Raw genomic sequence first — 25,274 nt, 5'->3', positions numbered from 1 at the left:
AGGCTTCCCTGTAGACTTGATGTGTGATTGTTCTCACTGTCCTGAAGTTTCTTTTTGACTTCCTACCCATCCGCTAGCTCTCACTAGCATGCTGTTATCAGAGTAGCACGGAGATCAATCATGACCATTCTTTTTTTTTGGCGGGGGGAGGAGGGGGATCTTTTTAGGGCCACACCCACAGCATATGGAAGTTCCCAGGCTAGGAGTTGAATTGGAGCTACAGCTGCTGGCCTATGCCACAGCCACAGCAACGCCAGATCCGAGCAGCATCTGCAACCTAAACCACAGTTCACAGCAATGCCGGATCCTTAACCCACTGAGTGGGGCCAGGGATCGAACCCATGTCCTCATAGTCAGATTCGTTACCGCTGAGCCACAGTGGGAATGCCCAATCATGACCATTCTTAGGGAAGGATGTCAGTCACAATTTGGAGCTTCAAACCCTTTGAATGAAGAGAGGTAGCAGAAAAATAGCAGCCGCCATCTGTTGTGATGTTACAGACTTAGCTACAATTTCGAGGCTAAGACTAATGGACTGAGAATCTGACATTTGGGGGTTCAATTCCAGGTTTTGCTATCTGCCAGCTCTGGATAATGTTCAGTAAACTCTTTGTCTGTTTTCTCACTTGTGAAGTGAGAATAAAGAAAACCTCAAAGGCTTGTGAAAAGCATTAAATGAGACAGTGGATATAACCCAATACAGTGTGGAGAATGCTCATTTCATATTTTGTTCTTGGTTCTTCAGATCATTATGGGATGTGGGCAGAGATACAAACAAAAAAATAAAAGATACTGGTGTGATGCATCCAAATATTTCTATTCAGATGTTTTATTTTGAGTTTGGGGAAAGTTGTATAGCATCGGTGGCAGAGCCAGTGGGCAGCAGAGGGAGTCGCGTGGCTTCATTTGTTCTTAGTGATGTTTTCAATCCAGGTTACATATTTTTGAACATTGGTGTAGATGCCCACGTCCCCGCCCATGAATTGGCCAACCTCGATCCCCTGGAGCTTGTTTTGGCAGATGACAGTAGCGACAGCCACCTCCTACCAGGGATCATGCAGAGAGAGGGAGAAAAACAGATATGGTCAGAAGTTCTCTGAACAGGAGCCCTCTGGTCCCCCGCTGGGATGACCCCTGTCTAGAGGTAGCATTCTGCGTTCCCAAAAGAGCACGGAGTCAGGAGTCTGGAAGCTTGAGTCGGTTATCTAGCTTTGTTATAACTAGCCTTGTGTGACCCTGGGAAACTCAGAGAAAAACCTTTCTAGAGCTCACACATAAAATGAGTTAAACTTCCATTTGTTTGAACTGGTGAAGCTATTTCAACTGATGAATAGTTTGAATTTTTTTTTTTTTTTTTTAGGGCCACACCCACAGCATATGGAAGTTCCCAGGCTAGGGATCAAATTGGAGCTATAGCTGCCGGCCTATACCGCAGCCACAGCAATGCCAAATCTGAGCCATGTCTGTCACCTACACCACAGCTCCTGGCAACGCCAGATCCTTACCCACTAAGCAGGGCCAGGGATCGACCCTGCATCTTCATGGATACTAGTCAGGTTCTACTGAGCCACAATAGGAACTCCAGTTTAAATTATTTTTTTAAAGCAGTACCCATTTTTACTTGCAGCTATGAGAATAAAAACCTCGCAGAGCGTTACCAACTATGGAGACTGCATGATGCGCTATCACGAATGTAGACATCTGTAAGGAGAGCCCTTTACTGAAGATAATGGGAGGCTTTGCCGTAGCCTTATTAAAGTCTGCAAATTATGAGGATGAGGGGCTTTCTTTTTTTTAAAAAGTCCATGACTAACTAGTTAACGGGACATATACAAGTAAATGAAAGGTGAATATAGAGAAAAGATTACCCCAAAGATTCGACTGAACACTTTCACGAATTTCACACATAAGGAGTTCCTGTGGCTTTTTCCTTGTTTGGTTTTCTGGCAGTCTTTATCAGCCATCACAGGGGCCTCCAGGTTCTGCCTTAAATCAGGGTGTCTGCCTGAGGGAAGTCGGGGTAAAAGAAACTTTCCTGTTCACTTTGTTATCTGGCCCTCCAGTCACCACCCTCCTTTTCAGCTGGTGTTTAGTGTGTGTGTCTGAAGAAAATCATGAGGAAAAGGGAAGAAATGATCTTGTGCATGGTTATGAGACAAGCTTGAGATTTTGAAAATAACGTTCATGGCTCTTGAAAAAGACTTTTCTTTCTATTGTGTCCAGTCTTGGAGGAATGAGAGGTGACCTGACTCGAGTTCTCAGGTGTCCTCTCCATGTCACGTGAGCCAGCGTGGGAGAGGAGCACAGCCCCTTTGATGTGCCACATGCCTCTGACAGTCAGGCATGGTGTGCTCTCCAGGCAAGGTCAGATGGCCTGGTGGCGCCAGTGGCCAAAGCCCCAAAGGGGCAGTGGGACATTCGACACCCTGGGAAAGGAGGAGCTGTGGACTTCTGGGAGGGTCTCTTTTTGGCAGACCACTCACTCATTGGCAGATCACTCCCTTTAGTCTCTACCCATTCTCCTCCTTTTTAAGCTATATAGACATGGATGCTCTTCTTCTGGGATAACTAATGACCCCAATTTTCTGTGGGAGATGCACTCACTGTTGTTGTCCTGGCTCCAGTCCAAACCTGAGAGTAGGCAGTTGGTGCCTGGCCTGACAGTGCTGGTGGCGAGGGGAAGGGTTTGGACTTTGTGGTTGAGGGTGGCGGGCTTGGCCAGCTTAATGAGCATGAGGTCATCCTGGGGAGCACTGTGACTGTGGTTCCAGTAGCGGATAATCTGGATGGGGTTAATTGTCTGCTCTGTCCCATCTCTGACTCTGATCCTGAAATTTCCCAGCATCACTTTCAGATTTCTGCAGGGATAAGGGGTTGGAAGTAAAGTTATCATCATCACCATGGTTATCATCATCATCATCACCATCATCATCATCATCATCCATTATCATCATCATCATCCATTATCATCATCATCATCCATTATCACCATCATCATCATCATCACCATCATCATCATCATCCATTATCATCATCGTCATCATCCATTATCACCATCATCATCATCATCATCCATTATCACCATCATCATCATCATCATCCATTATCATCATCATCATCATCATCCATTATCATCATCATCATCACCATCATCATCATCATCCATTATCATCATCATCATCATCATAACCATCATCATCATCATCATCATCCATTATCATCATCATCATCCATTATCATCATCATCATCCATTATCACCATCATCATCATCATCACCATCATCATCATCATCCATTATCATCATCGTCATCATCCATTATCACCATCATCATCATCATCATCCATTATCATCATCATCATCACCATCATCATCATCATCCATTATCACCATCATCATCATCATCATCCATTATCACCATCATCATCATCATCATCCATTATCATCATCACCATCATCATCCATTATCATCATCACCATCATCATCATCATCATCACCATCATCCATTATCATCATCATCATCATTATCATCATCATCCATTATCACCATCACCATTATCATTATCATCATTATCATCATCACCATCATCATCATCATCATCATCGCAGGTGATGTTGATTGTTAAAATGTGCCAGCTACTGTGCCACATGCTTTATCTGGATTCCATCACTTACTATTCACACCAAATCTATGAAGTGGATTCTATTTTGAATCTCCATTTTGCAGATGCAGTCATGGAGGCACATAGGAGTATCTACCCATGGTCATTACAGTTAAGTGGTAGAGCCTTGAACTACTGTGTTCTCATATAGTGTCCTTCATGTAGGGGAGAAGTATGTGTGCCACAGAAATAGGGTTTTCCCTCCTCTCCAGCTCCAGCCTGTCCAATTGGGCATTTCCATTCTAGTGGAGGTAAGAGAATGAGGTGACTTGAGTGTTGGCCATCTCCTGTTTGCTTCATCTGATCTACTTACAGCTCTCTTTCGTCCTGCTCTGTACTTGGGAAAGTGATCTCTGTGGATTAAGCCCATGGGGATTTCATGTCCTCTTGCATTTGATGGAGTTTTGGCCAATAAGAAGCACCAGAAAGTAATTGGAGGGAGAAGGGTGAGGATGGAGTTTTATCCTCCCATCTTCCTTCCTGCAGGGTTGCCGCAGATGGACTGTGGACGGCCTCTCAACCAAAGGTTACAAACTCCAATACGGCCGTCTCTCCACACAGCACTTCTCCCGCCCCTGCCCCTCTTTTCTCTCCCCCTCCCCCCTTGTGATCGTTCTCGCTCCTGCCCCTTTAGGTCTAGGGATGGTAACTGCTCCCTTTTACCACTAAACCTGGCGGGACTGAACTAGTCTCTGTGTTTCCCTAAAACTGGAACATACTTTCATCATTATTTTTTTTATAAATTCTTCTCAGTTTAATCAAATTTGAATGCACCATCAGTTATCTGCTAGTCACTTAACTGACAAAATACGTTCATATTGCTACTAAAAAACTTAAAAAAACTAATGAGAGACTGAGGAGACGTAACATGTAGAGCAGGACTTCTCAGCAGCTGCACTGTGGACATTTTGGGCCGGACAATTCTCTATTGGGGGTGGGGGAGCGGCTGTCCTGTGCATTGTAGGCTGGTTAGCAGCATCCTGGCCCTGGCCTCTCTGTTCACTAGGTAGAGGCTATTGCACAACCTTTCCCCCACCCCAACTCCATTTGACAACTAAAAATCGCTTCAGACATTGCCGGATGTACCCTGAAGAGAACGTTGTCTTTATTTGAGAACCTGTGATGCCGAATGAGTAGTAGCTGTTTTAGTGCCTGAGGGGGCCCAACACTCACGGTAAGTAGCAGTGAGCCGGGGCCAGCACCCAGTTGCTTTTGATGAGGACACCCACGCAGGGGTTGAAGTGAGACTTGAGGTAGACCAAATAGGGGGCATGGTCATCTTTCTGCACAGACGAGTGAGCGGAGAAAAATGTCCCTGAGAAAATAATATATATAGGGGTGTGTGTGTGTGTGTGTGTGTATATGATGTTCTTAGAACAAATAAGATAATCAACAACTTCCTAGTTGGAAAGAAATCTGGATGATTTTAAAGAAGGACGTGGGCGTTCCCACTGTGGCGCAGGGTAAATGAATCCAACTAGTATCCATGAGGATGCGGGTTTGATCCCTGATGTCACTACTCAGCGGGTTAGGGATCTGGTGTTGCTGTGAGCTGTGTTGTTGGTCGCAGACCCACCTCGGATCTGGTGTTGCTGTGGCTGTGGCATAGGCCAGAAGCTACACCTCTGATTTGACCCCTAGCCTGGGAACTTCTATATGCCGCCAGTGCAGCCCTAAAAAGCAAAAATAATAATAATAAATACATATGTATTTAAATCAAAATGATATATAGTTTTATCTAATTTTATAATAATCATTTTTGTTTAATGTTGATAGTGTTCAGTCTAAGAAAGAAGTGAATCGATTCTGTCTTCTTGAAAAGCGGTATAGAAATAAACATCAAGAATTATAAATGGTTCATCACCTTTGACTATAATTCCAGCCAAGAAATCTGATTCTAAAGAAATAATCAGATGTAGACAAAGACTATGAAAAAGAGTGCTATTTTTTAGCACTATTTATTGTAGCTAAACATTGGAAATAGTCATGTCCAATATAATAATGTTGGACATTGAAATATAGGAGTGCATGACAAAGGGACTATCATATATATTAAAATCGTATTGAGAAAGAATACTAAGCAGCAAAGGAAATACTGATAACCTTTAAGTTAAAAAAAATAAAGTACGTTTAATCCAGTAATCGAATTGTCTAAAAACAAGTAAGCAAACAAAAATAAGGCATTAAAAATAAATAAATAGCAGTTCCTGTCATGGCTCAGTGGAAGTGAATCTTACTAGCATCCATGAGGACACAGGTTTGATCCCTGGCCCCAATGAGTGGGTTAAGGATCTGGTGTTGCCGTGAGCTGTGGTGTAGGTCGCAGATGTGGCTCAGATCCTACGTTGCTGTGACTCTGGCGTAGGCCGGCAGCTACAGCTCCGGCTTGACCCCTAGCCTGGGGACTTCCATATGCCACAGGTGCAGCCCTAAAAAGCAAATAAATAAAGTGTGGGAGTGAATTCAAAAGAAGCATTAGTGTGCGTTGACTGAGGTGGGAATATGAATGATGTTTATTTTTCTAATTTTAAGTATCTCCAAATTTTCTAGTATGAACATGCAGAACTTTTTATAACTGAATTATTTTAAAAAAAAAAAAACCCTAGAGAAGAAAGGGGAGGAAGGCTGATTCTAGTTTCAGAAATATTGTTCTTGTCTCAGCTGCTCTTGGTTCTTATGCTAACCTTCCCCAAGCCTAAGCCTTTCCCCCATCATGCCCTTCTCTGTGTGCTCACACAGGTTAGAAACCCCAAGGGGAACAGGGTGGAATATTATAAGACATTAAACTCTTGTTCTGAGACAAGTGCTTTACATGGATTTATTTATCTTCTCAACGGCTCTATAATATAGGTAGTAATATCCTCTTTTCTTATGTAGAAACTGAAGCACAGATGGGTTAATTAACTTGTCCAAGCTCACACAGCTAATGTGTGGTACCCTCCAGGCTGTCGGGAAGTGGTGGGAAAGGCCTCCCCAGCAAGTTCGGCCATCCGAAGACCTTCATGGCTGTCAGGGAGTGCAGCACACAGGGCCCTTGCATTTGATCTTTTGTCCCCACCTCCTCTATTCCCTGCATCCAGAGTGTCTTAAGTTTTTGAAAAAAGCTTAGATCAGATGTCAAAATCAGATGTCAAGAAGTCCTGCCGTTATGACTACACTGAGACTGGTCCATGGCATGGTGAGGCCCGCATTTTGGAATAACCAGGGCGGAACGCTCACACTGTTGAGCATTCTCCAAGGCAGATGTACACCGTAACACAGCCCATAGCTTAGCACCGGTGGGGTGGGGGTGGGGGTCTCAGCCTGTCCCGAGAACTTGGGCTGGGGTCTAATTCTAATGACCCCTGATTCTGCCCATGACAGTTTTTCTTGACTCTTCTTCTGCACCTTCCCCACAGCCCCTATCTGCCTTTCTCCGTCCTACACTAACCTGTGCCTTATAGGACAGAACAGAAGGTCATGGATACATACCCGCCAGGACACTCAGATAGAGGATGAATGCCATAGCAGTCCAGATGCTTCCCTGTGATATGCAGAAGGTCGAAGAGTAATGGGCCTCTCAGCTCAGGCTTCTCCTCAGGAGCACCTGGCAGCATCAGTGGACATGGTTAGGTTCGGGGCCATGCAGTGGGGTTGGAAAGCAGCTCTGAGCATAAACAGGAAGGGAGAAGAGGGCCCCAGTTAGACAAAGGGAGGCCCTTCTGCTCCAGGGCAGGTGGGGTCTGTGCCTCTCCTGGGGCCTCTCAGGGAAGGACAAAGAGGCCTCGTTCCTGGCCTTCCTGATCCAGGTTTCTCTCTTTGCTGTCCCTAAGAACCCATCTGCCTAAAAGCAGTCAGCTCTCTGTGGAAAAGGGAGCTCTAGGCTCAGGGCTTATCTCCCCACAGAGTCTCGGGGGTCGGGGCTGTGGGGGACCGGATTCTCCACCTTAGTTCAGGAGGACAGTGTCTCCGGGTTTGCTCTGAACCTCCTGGCGGTCACTTATACCTTCCTTCAGCCCCTCCCTTCTTTATTACACTGGCTTGTCTTTCTCTGGGATCACTGTTTCATCACTCAGCCGTCATCACCAGCTTGCTCTGATTGTTGTGAGCAGCAGCTTCGAGCTAAGGGAAGGTGGAAAGGAAACGTGTTAGTAGAGCAGTTACTTTGACAACGGGGAATGATTTACATTCTGGGTTACATTCAGTCTAAGATCTACTGGATGGCTGGTGACAAATCAGAAAGCAGGGCCTCTCCGTGCTTTTTACCTAATGAAAAGATTTCTCAGCCAATAGTAGACTGCTGGACTTGTCCGCGGGTAATTGAGAGCGTACTCTAACAAGGAAAAGGGCAGGGGTGCTAATAGTTAACATTCATTGAGCACTTACTGCATCCCAGACACGGAGCTAAGTTCTTTACAGACATTGTTAGTGGTGATTCTATAGCAGGTTAATTAGTCTGAGATGTAAGGTTAACTACACTTTGTATCATCTTAACCCTTTAAAGTTTCTTAAACCTCTAATTGCATTCTAGTGTCCCAACAACCCTGGAAAGAGGAGATAGAGCTGGTATCATTTTTTTTTCTTGATCTGTGAGTGATAGAACTGACACAGAGAATTGACGTGATTTTCTAAAATGCCTGGAAGGACCTAGAAGTAGAATCTACGTCTTATTACTGGATACCCACAACTTTTCAGCCACATCCTCCAGGCCTCAGCTAATTGATTGACTAGGATTCTTGGAAAGCTGTACAACCCCTCACAAATTCAATGAAGTGTGGAAGGAAAAATTAACATGGCACATACTTTCCTGACCCACAGTGCATACAGAAGTACACTGGGACTAGGCCTGGTTTACAAAATATACTTGAGGTTTGAAGACAGGATGGGTGAAAGGTTTTTTTGTGGTGGCAGTGGGATTAATCAAAACAGATAAAAATTTGAGAAAGAGATATACTTTCCTCGTAGGTTGTTTTTCCTAGATGATTTGGAAAGATGCTGGGCCAGAAAGGGAGTTCAAGGCTAGCTAGGTTGGTGGTGTGAGGACTAGGAGCAGGAAAGCAGGTTTTCTGGAGGAGTTGGCACAGGGGACTACACCTTGTCGAAGGGTTTGAAATCAGGGCCTCTGGTCCAGAGATCTGGTCCTACATAGATAGCCACCTTCTGGAAACCTTTTGCCCCTCCTGAAATTTAGCCTGTCAGAATTAAATTCCTCATTTCTCCAGCCTTTCAAATTCATTCTTCTGCCTGTTTTCCTTATTTTAGGAGACAGCTGTACCTTCCATTGGTTTAATTTTTCTCTTTTCTGACCAGTCAATCCACAGTCTATCCTACTTCCTGAAATCTCATAAATCCATTTATATCCTTCCATTCTCACTGTTGTCACCCTAATCTAGGCCATAATTTTATCTCACTTGAACTAATGCAAGTGCCTCTCTACTGTTGCTCAATTTGACATTCTTTCACTCAAAAAAAAAAATTTTTTTTTTTAGAGCCACATCTGTGACATATATAAATTCCCAGGTTAGGAGTCCAATTAGAGTCCAATTAGAGCTACAGCTGCTGGCCTACACCACAGCCACACACCAGAGCAATGTGGGATCCAAGCTGTGTCTACAACCTACACCACAGCTTATGACAATGCCAGCTCCTTAACCCACTGAGCAAGGCCAGGGGTGGAACCCACATCCTCATGGATACTAGTCGGATTTATAACCCCACTGAGCCACAAAGGGAAACTCCAGATTTGTTTTGGCCGCCCCCATGGCATGTGGACGTTCCTGGGCCAGGGACTGAACCTGCACCATAGCAGTGATCTGGCCACAGCAGTGACAGTGCCAGATCCTTAACCCGCTGAGCCACCAGGGAACTCCTCTTTTACTCAGATTTTTTTTCCAAAATATAGATGAGCTCACATTAGTCTCCTTAAAACTCTCCAGTAGTTCCCCAGTGACATAGAACAAACCCCTGGCGTGGTTGAGAGAGCTCCCTTGAGCCTCGTCTCATCTCATCTTTGTCATCCTCTCTTCTCAGCCACCCCCTCCTGCCTGCCCACCCCACACACTTATTTCCAGGCCTCCCAAGCTCCTTTCTGTGTGGATTTTCTTGTCCCAATGCGAATAACTTTTTATAACACTTTATAGCTTTTGAGTGTTTCCTTTAGTTTGCCAATCCCATTTACTTTTTCCTCTTTTTGTTTTAGGATACTAATTTCTGATATGGACATTGTTCTTAAAGCTTCTCTTTGAAGAAATAACTTTAGAACCCTATAGGTGGTTGAGCGTGCATGTTTGTGTTTGAGAGTCAGCATTTTCTCATGTTTGTAAATTTTTTGTCATTTAGTTATTAGTGTTATTATATGTATGTGTATTACATGTATGTGTAGAGGCATCTGTCTGCAGCCTTGTTCCACAGAATATCTCAGGTTTATAGGGACTCTGAGTCTGTTATCGTTTCATTCTGCCATCTAACTGATTTTCTTTTTTGTTGTTGTTTTTGTTTTTGATTTTTAGGGCTGTACCAGTGGCATATGGAAGTTCCCAGGCTAGGGGTTGAACTGGAGCTACAGCTGCCAGCCTACACCACAGCCACAGCAGCGTGGGATCCGAGCCATGTCTGCGACCTACACCACAGCTCATGGCAACACCGGATCCTTTAACCCACTGAGCAAGGCCAGGGATCAAACCCTCATCCTCATGGATGCTAGTCCAGTTGGTTACCACTGAGCCACGATGGGAACTCCCTGATTTTCTGTTGAAGTAATATCCATGTTATATTTGCTGCCAAAAATCAAGTTGAAAAAGGCAGCTACGGAGAAAGGAGAGCACGAGTGAGAGGACCCTGTTGGAGAGGGCAGTGTGATAAGAAGAGGTTTTGAGATCTGACAGGAGCCCCTGGTACCGACGTTGGTTGGAAACTTTCATTCAGATGGTGTCTGTGGCTGTGAGATATGACCTGTACAAGTGAAGCCATTCTGCATCAAGGGGAGGGGAGTCAGTGTCACAAAAGGGGGTGGAGACATAGCTCTGCTTCATCAAAGTAGCTCAGAAAAGGAGAGGGGTCAATGGGACATGTAGAGGGAGGGGGGCTAGTTACACGCTGTGGGGAAGGAGCTGGTGAAAGAGGCTAGGGAAGGAACTGGGGATAAATTTCAACTCCACAGAAGGTTCACTTGGCTCCTACTTCCCTAAATAAGGCAGATAAAGCTCAGACCCCTGAAACTCATCTCCCCATACGGCAGGTGTCAATTCAACTAAGATTCCTGTGCCTCTTAGCAGAGAGCCTGTGCAGGCGTGACTGATGCATCCTTTTTCACACCAGGGATCAAGACAAGCAGGAGGAACCCTTAAATAACAGACTTTTGTAGACTCCTCATCCCATTCTCTTACCGGCACTTTCTCCTGCTGTTCAGAGTCACCAAGCAGGATCTAAGTTCTATCCCTGCCTTGTGCCTGTTAGTTTCCACTACAGCCTTATTCTTAGGGCAAGATTCAGGCATCAACATGAAGCTTCTCCTATTCACCTTGCTGCTGATGACTGGTAAGTGACTGAAGTTAGCTCTGTATCATGTTTGATTGAGGCTCTGCCAGAAGATGAGGCTGTGGAGCTGTGTTGGAGGAGAGCTGGTGGATCAGCAACAGTAAAGTTGGGAAGTAATAATATGCTAGCTATTTTCTGTACAGGGCCAGTCATTTATAGAACCCAACTAAAGTTTTATTTTTTAATCTCTTTAGGGCCTCATCCATGGCATATGGAGGTTCCCAAGCTAGGGGTTGAATTGGAGCTGTAGCCACTGGCCTACACCACAGCCACAGCAACTCGGGATCCGAGCCTCGTCTATGACCTACACCACAGCTCACGGCAATGCTGGATCCTTAACCCACTGAGCGAGGCCAGGGATCGAACCTGCGTGCTCATGGATGCCAGTCAGATTCATTTCCACTGAGCCACAACAGGAACTCCTTAACTAAAACTTTAATTGTGGGCTTAAAAGCTCTTCTGGCTGTCTGACAAAGTGCTCGGAATGAAACGTGGAGGCTTCCAGAAGGGAGGAGGATGGAGGTAGGAGGCTGGAAGGGGGCATAGGAATTTGTAAAAAACATAAAAAGCAGAACCAGCTGTAAGGTTCAAAAGGAAAAGATTTTGCTCATTGGGCTTTTACCACGTAATGTATGATGATAATTGCCATCACCACTACCGCCATAAAAGCATATGCTTCTCTAGTACGTGCATAGTGTACACTACTCTGTTTTCTATATATCAACTCGTTTAATTCTTACAGCAGCTTTGTGAGATAAGTGTTATTTTATTGATGAGGGAACCGAGGTACAGAATAATTAAGTAATTTGCCCGTAATGAAATTAGTATGGCTCTGTATTAGGTAATTACAGTATGCTCTCTTACTTAATAGTTATGTGGCCTGGGACAAGCACCCTAACATCTCTGAGCCTCAGTTTCCTTATGTGCAACATGAGAAAAAACATAGTATCTATACTTTAAAAACATGCAATACTTCCTAAACCTATGTTAGAGTGAGTGGAGTTAACCAAGTGAAGTGAGGGGAGATTGTTTCAGAGAAGCCAGCAAGTGTGACGGTCATGAGGTGTGACCTGTTTAACTAAAAGACCCCCTCTGTGACCACAGTGCAGAGAAAGGAAGGGGATTGATAACCTTGATTTTAGAAATGGTCCTGGGAGTTCCCGATGTGGCTCATCAGAAACTAATCTGACTAGTGTCCATGAAGACGCGGGTTTGATCCCTGTCCTCACTTAGTGGGTTAAGGATCCAGTGTTGCTGTGAGCTGTAGTGTAGGTCCAAGAATCGGCTCAGACCTGGCATTGCTGTGGCTGTGGTGTAGGTTGGCAGCTATAGCTCCAATTGGACCCCTAGCCTGGGAACCTGCATAGACTGCGAGTGTGGCCCTAAAAAGACAAAAAAAAAAAAAAAAAAAAAAAGGTGTCCTGGATGTAACAGCCTTTAAATAATTTAAAATGAGTGTTAGGTGCGGTCATCATTTATGATTATAAACGACTTGTGTGCTCTTGTGACTTCAGTATGGAGAATGAATTTGAATAGAGATATGGCTTATGTGTGGGAAAGATCTGGAAGGGAAATTGAGGTGACTGTTGCAGCTCTCCAGCCAACAGAATGGACCAGGGCTGTGGCAGTGTGAAATCAAGTAAAGGATTGCAGTCATAATGAGACAGCAGTGATGAACTGAACGTGAGGAATGAAGAGTAGGGACAAGTAAAGGATGTCACCCATATTTCTGGTTGGGTGAATGGTGGTACAATTTCCTGAAATAGGGAACCCTGGAAAGGAGGTATTTGGGGAAGAGGACAAGTTACAGTTTCCACTTACTGAGCAGGAGGTGCCTTTGAGAGGTCCCCTGGAGATGTGCACTTGAATAAAGGGCCCTGTAGCTCAAGAAAGGTGTCTGAGTTGGAAGACAGATTTTGGAATTTTAGGCGTATCAACAGGATTTTAATTAATAGGAATGAGTGGAAAAGATTACTTGGAAAGTGTTTGTGGGAAAGAAAAGTTTAAAGGACACAACTTTGACTACTAACTACTTTCCTTGGTTTAAAATTTTTATTTTGGGAGTTCTCTCGTGGCACAGCAAGCTAAGGATCCGGCTTTGTCACTGCAGTGGCTTGGGTTGCTGCTGTTGCATGGGTTTGATCCCTGGCCTAGGGACCTCCTCATGATATGGGCATGGCCAAAAGGTAAATAAATAAAATTTCTCTTTGAAAGTAGACATTTACAAGAAGTTGCAAAAAATATACCAAGGAGTCTCATGTATGCTTCATTCCGTTTCCACCATTGTATCATCTTGTATTACCTGTAGTAAAGTATCAGATCATGAACTTAACATTGCTAAAATCTACAGAGGTCATTCAGCTTCCCTCAGTTTTACTTGTATTTATGCATGTATAAATATATGCAATTTTATCCATTTATAGGCTTATGCATCCACCACCTCTTTCAAGATATGAAGCAGTTCTATCACCACCACAGTATCTGTCCTGTTGCTTGTTTTTAGACACATCCTTCCATTCTCCCTCCTCCGTATTCACCCCTTCCCTAACTCATGGCAGCTAATCTGTTCTCCATTTCTGTAATTTTGTTTCAAGAATGTTATGCAAATGGAATCATACAGTATGTTATATTTTAGGACTGGCTTTTTTCACTCAGCATAATTCCCTTGACATTCATCCAAGTTGTATGTGTAGATCAATAGTTTGTTACTTTTTGTTACTGCGTAGTATTCATGCTCAAGGACACCATTTCTCATCTTATGGTAATTGTATGCTTAGTTTTATACCAAACTCTCAAATTGTTTTGGAGATTGGCTATACCATTTTACATTCCAACCTGCAAATGTACAAGTAAGCTGTTTTCTTTACATCTTTCTTAGCATTGGTGTTGTCACTCACTATTTTTCATTTTAGCGCTTCTGTTAGATGAATAGTAGTATCTCACTGTAATTTTAATGTTCGTTTTCTCATGACTAATGATAATGAATATCTTTTCATGAACTTATTTATCATATGTATATTCCCTCTCTCTCTCTCTGGCCATGACATGTAGCGGCTTAGATGTGGGATCTCAGTTCCCAGACTAGGGGTTGAACCCAGGCTGCAGCAATGAAAGCACCAAATCATAACCACTAGGCCACCAGGGAACTCCCCATTCCATGTATATTCTCTTCAGTGAAGTTTCTGCTAGTGTATTTTGCTCAGTTTTTTCATTAGACTGCATGTTTTTTGACAGCTACTTTGAAATGGTATAGTCTAGATACAATCTTTTGTCAAATTTGAAGTTTGCATATATTTTCCTAGTGCTTAACCTGTCTTTAAACCCTCTCACTTGGTCTTTTATAGAGCAAATGTTTTTAATTTGATAAGGTTCAATTTATTATTTTTTTCTTTTATGGATTTTGGTTTTCATGTCAAGTTTAAGAACTCTTTGTGTAGCCCTGGATCCTGAAAAATGTTCTTTTTTTTCCCCTGTAAATTTTTATATTTAAGGCTATAATCCATATAAGTTAGTTCTTTTATAAGGTATGAGGTTAAGATGGAGGTTCTTTGCTTTGGTTTTGTTTTCTGTCTATGCATGTCCAATTCCATTTGCTGAAAAGCCTGTACTTCCTTCATTGAATTGCTGTTGTACCCTGTCAAAAAGCAGTTGAGCATACTTGTATACCCATATCTTCCACTTTATTATTGTATTATTATTATTTTTTTCTTTTGTCTTTTTAGGGCCTCACCCATGGCATCTGAAGGTTTCAAGGCTAGGGGTTGAGCTGGAGCTGTACCACTGGCCTATGCCACAGCCACAGCCACAGCAACACAGAATCTGAGCCACATCTGTGACCTACACCACAGCTCACGGCAATGCTGGATCTTTAACCCACTGAGCAAGTCCAGGGATCAAACCCGAATCCTGGAGTTCCCGTCGTGGCGCAGTGGTTAACGAATCCGACTAGGACCCATGAGGTTGCGGGTTCGGTCCCTGCCCTTGCTCAGTGGGTTAACGATCCGGCGTTGCCGTGAGCTGTGGCGTAGGTTGCAGACGCGGCTCGGATCCCGTGTTGCTGTGGCTCTGGCGTAGGCCGGTGGCTACAGCTCCGATTCAACCCCTAGCCTGGGAACCTCCATATGCCGCGGGAGCAGCCCAAGAAATAGCAACAACAACAAAAAGACAAAAAAAAAAAAAAAAAAAAAACCCGAATCCTCATGGATACTAGTCAGGTTGATTAACCACTGAGCTACAACGGGAACTCCTATTTTTTTTTTTTTCCTAAAATTATGTTAGCTATTCTAGGGCCTGTGACTTTATCAATAAAATTTTCAATAAACTTCTCTTTATAGACCTTGCTGGAATTGTGATAGGAATTTCATTAAACCCATAGATCAGTCTGGGGGGAATTGGCACCTTTACTGTGTTGACTTTTCCAGTCCATGAACACAGCATGTAATTCCTTTTAGTTAATTCTTTCTTTCTTCAGCATTTAAAAATTTTTAGCATAAAGATTCTGTACATATTTTGTTTTTGGATTTTCTTAAGTGACTTTTAAAAATTAACATATAGTTGATTTACAGTGTTGTGCATATTTGGTTAATTGTATACCTAATTAATTTTCCTTGGAGTGATTACAAATCATATTGAATTTTTATTTTATTTATTTATTTATTTATTTTGTCTTTTTGCTATTTCTTTTGGGCCGCTCCCGCGGCATATGGAGGTTCCCAGGCTAGGGGTCGAATCGGAGCTGTAGCCACCAGCCTATGCCAGAGCCACAGCAACGCGGGATCCGAGCCGCGTCTGCGACCTACACCACAGCTCACGGCAACGCCGGATCATTAACCCACTGAGCAAGGGCAGGGACCGAACCCGCAACCTCATGGTTCCTAGTCGGATTCATTAACCACTGCGCCACGACGGGAACTCCCATATTGAATTTTTAATTTTGAGTTCTACATGTTCATTATTAGTATATAAAAGTCAGATTGATTTTTATATGTTGATTTTGTATCCCCTGATCTTGATGAACGCAAAAACTCTACCAGGAGTTTTTGGTAGATTTACTTGGGATTTTCTATGTAGGCAATCATGTCACCTACAAGTAGGGACAATTATATTTCTACCTTTGCAGCTGGTTTGATTTCCTAATATTTGTATTTTGTATTATTTTCCTATTATTTGATCTTTGTATTTTCTTAATGACATACTAACAGGTGTGAGACAATATCTCATTGTGGTTTTAATTTGCAGTTCCAGATGATTAGTAATGTTAAGTATCTTTTCATGAACCTTTGGCCATTTGAATGTCTTCTTTGGGAAAAAAAGCCTATTTAATTCCTCTGCCCCCCTTTTAATTTTTTGTTGTTGTTCTTGAGTTGTATGGATCCTCTCTATATTTTGGATATTAACCTCTACCTTACTATAGTCTGCAAATATTTCCTCCCATCCTGTAGGTTGCAATTTCATTTTATTGTTTCTTTTGCTGTCCAGAATCTTTTTAGTTTGATGTAGCCTAACTTGTTGAGTTTTGCTTTTGTTGCTTGTGCTATTACCGTCATATCAAAAAAATCATTACCAAGACCCATGTCGGGGAGCTTTATCCCTGTGTTTTCTTCAAGGAGCTTTATTCCCATTCACAATAGCATCAAAACCAATAAAATACTTAGGAATAAATTTAACCAAGGAAGCAAAAGATCTGAACAGTGAACACCATGAGACTTTGAATGTAGAAACTGAAAGAGACATAAACAAATTGAGATATCCCATGTTCATAGATTGGAAGAATTAATATTGTTAAAATGTCCACACTACCCAATGCCATCTATTGATTGAATGCAATCCCTATCAAAATTCTAATGGTTTTTTTTCACATAAATAGAAAAACAATCCTAAAATTTGTATGGAACAACAAAACACTTCACATAGCCAAAGCAGTCCTGAGAAGAACAAAGCCAGAAGCATCACACTTCTTGATTTTAAACCGTCACAAAGCTATAGTAATTAAAGTATTGTGGTATCGGCATAAAAATAGATACAAAATAATGAAACAGAATAGAGAGTCTGGAAATAAACCCCTGCATATATAGTCAGATTATATTTGATAAGGGAACCAAAAACACTCAATGAAGAAAGGATTGTTTCATTAACAAATGGTGTTGGGAAAACTGTATACTCACATGCATACAAATGAAATGAGACCCCTATCCTGTACCACTCACAAAGATTAATTCAAAATGAAAGAGTTAAACATAAGACCTGAAACCATGAGATTCCTAGAAGAAATCAGGGAAGAAGCTCTTAATTGATTTTCAAATATTGAACCAGTGTTGCATACTTAAGGTAAATTCCACTTGGTCTTAGTGTATAAAGTTTTCTATACATTATTATTTTTTTTCTTTGAAAAAATTTTATTTTATTATTTTTTTTAATTTTCCCACTGTACAGCAAGGGGATCAAGTTATCCTTACATGTATACATTACAATTACATTTTTCCCCACCCTTTGTTCTGTTGCAACATGAGTATCTAGACAAAGTTCTCAATGCTACTCAGCAGAATCTCCTTGTAAATCTATTCTAAGTTGTGTCTGATAAGCCCAAGCTCCTGATCCCTCCCATTCTATACATTATTGAATTCAATTGCTAATTTTTGTTGAGGATTTTTTCATATATGATCAGGAGAGGTACTGTTTTATAATCTTCTTTTCATGTAATGTCTTTGTTTTTGGTATTAGGATAATACTGGTCTCATAGAATGGTTTGGGAAATATTCCATCTGCTTTTTTTTTTTTGTTTTTTTTTGTCTTTTGTCTTTTTGTCTGTTGTTGTTGTTGTTGCTGTTGTTGCTATTTCTTGGGCCGCTCCCGCGGCATATGGAGGTTCCCAGGCTAGGGGTTGAATCGGAGCTGTAGCCACCGGCCTACGCCAGAGCCACAGCAACGTGGGATCCGAGCCACGTCTGCGACCTACACCACAGCTCACGGCAACGCCGGATCGTTAACCCACTGAGCAAGGGCAGGGACCGAACCCGCGACCTCATGGTTCCTAGTCGGATTCGTTAACCACTGCGCCACGACGGGAACTCCTCCATCTGCTTTTATCTTCTGAAAGAGATTGCAGAGAATTGGTACAATTTATTACTTCAATGGTTTGTAGAATTCATCAGTGAACTAACTCATTTGGGCCCAGTGCCTTCTGTTCTGGAAGGTTATTGTTGAATCAATGTTTTTAACAGATATGGGCATACTTAGAGTGTCTACTTCTTTTTGTTTGAGTTTTGGTAAATTATGTTGTTCACAGAATTCACCTATGTTTTCATGTCCACCAGCATAGAATTGTTTATAGTATTCCTTTATTGTCCTTTTGCTATCCATGGGATCTGTAGTTATATCACCATTTTCACTTCTGATATTAATAATTTGTCTTCTCTTTTTTTTTCTTGGTTATACTATCTAAGATGTAATGATTTTACCAATTTTTTCAAAGAAAAAGTTTTTAGTTTTGTTGATTTTCTCTATTTCCTATTTTTATTTTCTTTGGTTTCTGCTATAATTATTATAACATAATATCTTTTCTTCTACTTACTTTGGACATAATTTGTGACACTTTTTCTAGTTTTCCGAGGTGGAAACATATTGTTGACTTTAGACCTTTTTTTCTTTTTTTCTTTTTTTTTTTTTTTTTGTCTTTTTGTCTTTTTTTTTTTTGTTGTTGTTGTTGTTGTTGTTGTTGCTATTTCTTGGGCCACTCCTGCGGCATATGGAGGTTCCCAGGCTAGGGGTTGAATCGGAGCTGTAGCCACTGGCCTACGCCAGAGCCACAGCAACGCAGGATCCGAGCCGCGTCTGCAACCTACACCACAGCTCACGGCAACGCCGGATCGTTAACCCACTGAGCAAGGGCAGGGACCAAACCCGCAACCTCATGGTTCCTAGTCGGATTCGTTAACCACTGTGCCACGACGGGATCTCCTTTTTTTCTTTTCTAATATATATGTCCAGTGCTAAACATTTCCCTCTAAGCACTGTTTTTGCTACACCCACAAATTTTTTATTAAGTATAGTTGATTTGCAATGTTGTGCCAATTTTTGCTGTACAGCAGTGACCCAGTCATATATATATATATATATACACACACACATATATATATACATATATTTGTATATATGTGTGTATATATATATGTATACATATGACCCAATCACATATATATGTGTATATGCATATATTTACATATATGTATATATGTATTCCTTTTCTTATCTTCCATCATGGTCTGTCACAACAGATTGGATGTAGTTCCCTGTGCTATTCAGTAGGGACTTTATTGCTTATCCATTCTAAATATAGTAGTTTGCATTCATTTACTAACCCCTAAATCCCATCTCACTCCTTCCCTCCCTCCCCCTTGGCAACCACAAATCGGTTCTCTCTGTGAGTCTGTTTCTGTTTTGTAGATAAGTTCATTTGCACCTTATTTTAGATTCTATGTGTAAACGATATCATATGGTATCTGTCTTACTTCACTTAGTATGAGAATCTCTAGTTGCATCCATGTTGCTGCAGATGGAATTATTTCATTCTTTTTTTATGGCTGAGTAGTATTCCATTGTATATAGGTACCACATCTTTTTTTTTTTCCAGTGGCCCCACCTGCAATTTCCCTGGCTAGGGGTTGAATCAGAGCTACAGCTGGGGCCTGCACCACAGCTTGCAGCAAAGCCAGATCCTTAACCCACTGAGCAAGGCCGGGTATCAAACCCACATCCTTGCGGAAACTATGTTGGGTTCTTAACCAATGGAGCCATAATAGGAGCTCCTGTACACATCTTAATCCATTCATCTCTTGATGGATATTTAGTTTAATTCCATGTCTTGGCTGTTGTGAATAGTGCTGCTATGAACAAACTGGTGCATGTGTATTTTTGAATGAATGTTTTGTTTGGATATATGCCCAGGAGTGGGATTGCTCAATCATATGGTAGTTCTATATTTAGTTTTCTGAGGAACCTCCATACTGTTTTCCATAGTGGGTGTACCAGTTTACATTCCCACCAACAGTGTAGGAGGGATCTCTTTTCTCCACACCCTGTCCAGCATTTGTTGTTTGTAGACTTACTAATGATGGCCATCCTGACTGGTGTGAGGTAGTACCTTGTTGTAGTTTTGATTTGCATTTCTCTAATAATTAGTGATGTTGAACATTTTTTCATGTGCCTGTTGGCCATCCATGTATCTTCCTTTACATCTACAAACTTTGATAAATTTTATTTTTCATTTAAAACTAATTTAAAATTTCTTTTGTGATATCTTTGACCTGTGTGTTGTTTGGAAGTATGTTGTTTAATCTCCATATATTTTGGGATTTTTTTTCTCTGTTATTGATTTCTAATATAATTACATTGTGGTCTGAGAGAATTTGTTAAGGTGTATTGTGGTCTAGGTGAATTTTTCATGTAAGCTTGAAAAAAAAGTATATTCTACTGTTTTTTGCATAAAGTAGTCTATAATTTTTTATTATCTTATTCATTTGATTGGAGGTGCTGTTGAGTTAAATGAAGATCTGGCTGATTTTCTGCCCTCAGGAGTCATCCATTTCAGATAGAAGGCTCCAGCTGTGATAGTGGATTCAGCTATTTCTCCTTTTAGTTTCATGAGTTTTTACCTCACATAATTTGCTGCTTTCTCATTAGGCACGTGTATATTAAGTGTTATGTCTTCTTGGATAATTGACACCTTTATAATAGTGTAATGCCCCTCTTTATCTTTGAAAATTTTACTTGATTTGAATTCTGCTCTGTCTCAATTCTGTATAGCTACACCTACTTTCTTTTGATTAGTGTTAGTATTATCTTTCTCCATCCATTTAATTTTAATTGATATGCATTTTTATATTTAAAGTGCATTTCTTGTAGACAATGTATAGTTAAGGTTTATATTTTAACCCACTCTGACAATCTCTGTCTTTTAATTGGTGCATTTAGGCCACTGACGTTTGAAGTGATAATTAACCTAGTTGGATTAATATCTACCACATTCGTTACTGTTTTCTGTTTCTTGGCCTTGTCATATGTTTCTGTTTTTGTCTTCCACTCTTTCTGCTTTGTGTGATTTTAACTGAGTATTTTATGTTTCTAATTTCTCTCCTTCCTCAGTTATACTTCTCCTCTTTAACCTTTTAATTTTTAAAAATAGTTTTTGGCTATGCCCACAGCATGCAGAAATTCCTAGGTCAGGGATTGAACCACAGTGGTAACCAGAACCACAGCATCCTTAACCCACTGAGCCACAAGGGAACTCCCCTTTAACCTTTTTATATGATTGCCCTAGAGTTTGAAATATACATTTATAGCTAATCCTAGTCCACTTTCAGATGACGCTATGCCAGTTCACAGGTAGTGTGAGTACCTTATAATAGCAAAATAATTCTGGTTCCTCCCTCATATCCCTTCTATCATTACTGTTATTCTACATATATGTATATATGTAAGCATACATACTTGAATACAGTTACTATTATTATTTTAAACAAGCTTTTATCTATATATGATATAATAGATATTAACTGATATTAAAATAAGAAAAATGTGTTTTACCTTTTCTTATTTCTTCTTCAACACTCTTTCTTTCTTTATGTAGATCTGAGTTTGTGGCTTGTATTATTTTCCTTCTCTTAAGATCTTTTTAACACTTCTTGCAAGGTATGTCTCTGGGAACAAAGTCCCTCAATATTTGTTGGTGGACAAAGTATTTCTTCTTCACTTTTGGGAGATAATTTCACAGAGTGCAGAATTCTAGGTTGGTGTTTCTTTTCTCTCAATACTTTAAATATTTTGTTCTCTACTTCTTGTTTGCATGTCTTTTGAGAAGAAGTTGATGTGATTCTTTTCTTCCTTTCTAGGTAAGGTGCCTTTTTCCCTCTGGCTTCTTTGAGGATTGTTTCATTATCTTTGATTTTCTGTAGTTTGAAAATGATATGCCTATGCCTAATTTTGTTTTGTTTTATTTATCCTGCTTAGTGTTCTCTGAGCTTTCTGGATCTGCAGTTTGATGTCTGTCATTAATCTGGAGAAAGTTCTCAGTCATTATTATTTCAAATATTCTTTTGTTCTTTTCTTTCTGGTACTCTCATTATGCATGTTACATTTTATAGTTGTTTCACAGTTTTTGAATATTCTGTTCCATCTTTTTCAGTGTTTGTTCCCTTTTCGTCAGCTTTGGAATTTCCTGTTGATACATATGTAGGTGCCCTTTCTTTCCTCAGCCATATCCAGTGTACTAATAAACCTACCAAAGGTATATTACTTTTGTTTTTATTATTAACATTTCTTTTCTTTTTTTTATTTTCCCACTGTACAGCAAGGGGGTCAGGTTATCCTTACATGTATACATTGCAATTACAGTTTTTCCCCCACCCTTTCTTCTGTTGCAACATGAGTATCTAGACATAGTTCTCAATGCTATTCAGCAGGATCTCCTTGTAAATCTATTCTAAGTTGTGTCTGATAAGCCCAAGCTCCCGATCCCTCCCACTCCCTCCCCCTCCCATCAGGCAACCACAAGTCTCTTCTCCAAGTCCATGATTTTCTTTTCTGAGGAGATGTTTATTTGTGCTGGATATTAGATTCCAGTTATAAGTGATATCATATGGTATTTGTCTTTGTCTTTCTGGCTCATTTCACTCAGGATGAGATTCTCTAGTTCCATCCATGTTGCTGCAAATGGCATTATGTCATCCTTTTTTATGGCTGAGTAGTATTCCATTGTGTATATATACCACCTCTTCCGAATCCAATCATCTGTCGATGGACATTTGGGTTGTTTCCATGTCCTGGCTATTGTGAATAGTGCTGCAATGAACATGCGGGTGCACGTGTCTCTTTTAAGTAGAGTTTTGTCCGGATAGATGCCCAAGAGTGGGATTGCGGGGTCATATGGAAGTTCTATGGATAGATTTCTAAGGTATCTCCAAACTGTTCTCCATAGTGGCTGTACCAGTTTACATTCCCACCAGCAGTGCAGGAGGGTTCCCTTTTCTCCACAACCCCTCCAGCACTTGTTATTTGTGGATTTATTAATGATGGCCATTCTGACTGGTGTGAGGTGGTATCTCATGGTAGTTTTGATTTGCATTTCTCTTATAATCAGCGATGTTGAGCATTTTTTCATGTGTTTGTTGGCCATCTGTATATCTTCTTTGGAGAAATGTCTATTCAGGTCTTTTGCCCATTTTTCCATTGATTGATTGGTTTTTTTGCTGTTGAGTTGTATAAATTGCTTATATATTCTAGAGATTAAGCCCTTGTCAGTTGCATCATTTGAAACTATTTTCTCCCATTCTGTAAGTTGTCTTTTCGTTTTCTTTTTGGTTCTTTCTTGAGAGTTCCAGTTCTCTGCTTATATTTCCCCTTCTGTGATTGTATGCTGCCTAGTTTAATCCATTAGAGCCCTTAGTTTATTAATCATAGCTGTTTCAAATTCCTGGTCTAATAATTCCAATATTCCTGTCATATCTCTTTCTCATACTTTTTATGTTTCTTTAAATTGTGGTTTTTTTTTCTTTTGGTAAGCTTTGTAATTTTTTCTTTTCTTTTAAAAAATTTATTGGAGTATAGTGGACTTACAAATTTGTGCTGGTTTCAGGTGTACAGCAAAGTAGATAAGTTAGTCATATACATACATCCATTCCTTTTCAGATTCTTTTCCCATATGGGTTATTACACAATATTGAAGAGATTTCCCTGTGCTATACATTAGATCTTTGTTACCTGTCTTTTTTTTTAATGGCCACACCCATGGCATATGTAAGTTCCCAGGCCTGGGGTTGAATCTGAGCTGCAGTGCAACCTGCACCACAGCTGTGTCAGTGCCGGATCCTTTAATCCACTGCACTAGGCTGGGGATCTAACCTGCATCCCTGCAGCAACCCAAGCCACTGTAGTCAGTTTCTTAACCCACTGCTCCACACTGGGAACTCCTGACTTTCTCCATCTTCATTACTGCCACATTAGCACAAGCAGTAGCACTTTTTGTTAGGTCTACTTCAGTAAGCCTGTTTCCACTCTTGCCTTTTTCTCCTCTATGTCTAATCAGAAACAAGTGGTGCTTAAAAAATATAATTGGATAATACCACTCCCATATTTCAAATTCAGCAGATTTTTATTACACTTAGAATAAAATACAAATTCCTGCCTATGGTTTTTTGAAGTTCTGCTTGATGGGGTCTTCCTCCTCTCCAGGCACATCTTAGGCTTCAGTCTCACTAGCTCTTTTCAGATTCCTCAGCACTCCTAGTTCTTCCCTAATTTTGAGCTTTGCACATGCAGTTCCTCTCCTGGGAAACTGCCCTAATCTTCCCATGACTGTGTTTTCTCGTCTTTCATGTCTCAGATTAACTGTCACTTTCGCAGCAGGTATTTCTTTGTGAACCAAACTGCATTAGACCTTTCATTTTCTGCCCTTAATTATTCTTTCTCATAAAACACTGTTATTGTCTCATCATAGTTTGTGACTATCCATTCATGTACTTGTTTATTGCCTCCCTCCCTCATTTCTTGAAGACAAAGTTTGCTTTTGTCTTAGATACCCCTTTCTATTTAATATCTAATATATTGCCTGGTACATATAAGTATGTACCAGTAAATTAAAAAAAATAAATGTGTGCATGCATATATAGATTTAGAAAAAAGTACACAAACATGTATCTGTAATATTAACTCTTAGTCTTCTGATGATGCTTGCTTCACCTTTGGATCTATAAAACCTTTGGTCTCTTGCATTAATTGCAGAGACTTCCAGTGGACCCCTGCACACAAAGTGCATTCTACTCTAATCTCTCATTAATTCATTTGTATAATACATATGTATTGAGTTTTACTATGTGCTAGACAATGCGTTAAATTCATACAAGCCATTGTTCCCTCACTATTTAATGTGTGTATATGAAAAATCCATAGATCCAGAAATAGAAATTGACATAGCAAGAGACCAAATTGGAACATAGATTTTTTTTAATTAATAAGTTTTACATCTTCCTGCCTCCTTTCCTAAGTTGGACAAAGCAGGATTTGATCTAACTTGCTGAACTCACTAACCAAAAACCACCAAGAACA

General features: G+C 40.8%; 2 protein-coding genes across 6 annotated transcripts in view; one reads left to right on the top strand and one right to left on the bottom strand.

Annotated features, from left to right (window-relative positions):
- Positions 1–813: 813 nt before the first annotated feature.
- PRSS37 (serine protease 37) lies at positions 814–7,763 on the bottom strand. Of its 4 annotated transcripts, none has more exons than XM_085005283.1 (6): positions 7,588–7,763; positions 7,134–7,308; positions 4,836–4,977; positions 2,605–2,858; positions 1,869–2,005; positions 814–1,043 (listed from the first exon to the last, which is right to left on the bottom strand). In XM_085005283.1, exons 2-6 carry the CDS (start codon positions 7,165–7,167, stop codon positions 903–905), a joined length of 708 nt encoding a protein of 235 aa, XP_084861409.1. In that variant the 5' UTR covers positions 7,168–7,308; positions 7,588–7,763; the 3' UTR covers positions 814–902. The 4 variants fall into 4 exon arrangements, with proteins under 4 accessions (XP_084861409.1, XP_084861408.1, XP_084861411.1 ...); XM_085005282.1 differs by having other exon boundaries at positions 7,134–7,248; positions 7,588–7,676; XM_085005285.1 differs by having other exon boundaries at positions 4,836–4,945; positions 7,588–7,618.
- Positions 7,764–9,594: 1,831 nt separating this feature from the next.
- Positions 9,595–25,274, top strand: part of LOC146394898 (putative inactive serine protease 58) — a 52,827-nt gene continuing 37,147 nt past the window's right edge. The window contains exon 1 of one of the 2 annotated variants that reach the window (XM_085005280.1): positions 9,595–11,177. In XM_085005280.1, coding sequence (XP_084861406.1) covers positions 11,141–11,177 — 37 coding nt within the window. In that variant the 5' untranslated portion in view covers positions 9,595–11,140. The remainder of the gene's footprint in view (positions 11,178–25,274) is intronic. The other variant, XM_085005281.1, reaches the window with a different exon arrangement.

The sequence above is a fragment of the Sus scrofa genome, chromosome 18 (assembly GCF_054392235.1).
Source record: "Sus scrofa isolate SSC_HxYL_T2T_F1_AM1 chromosome 18, Sscrofa_HxYL_maternal_Yorkshire_Landrace_v2.0, whole genome shotgun sequence".
NCBI lineage: Eukaryota > Metazoa > Chordata > Mammalia > Artiodactyla > Suidae > Sus > Sus scrofa.
This window is presented reverse-complemented; position numbering and strand designations above follow the sequence as displayed.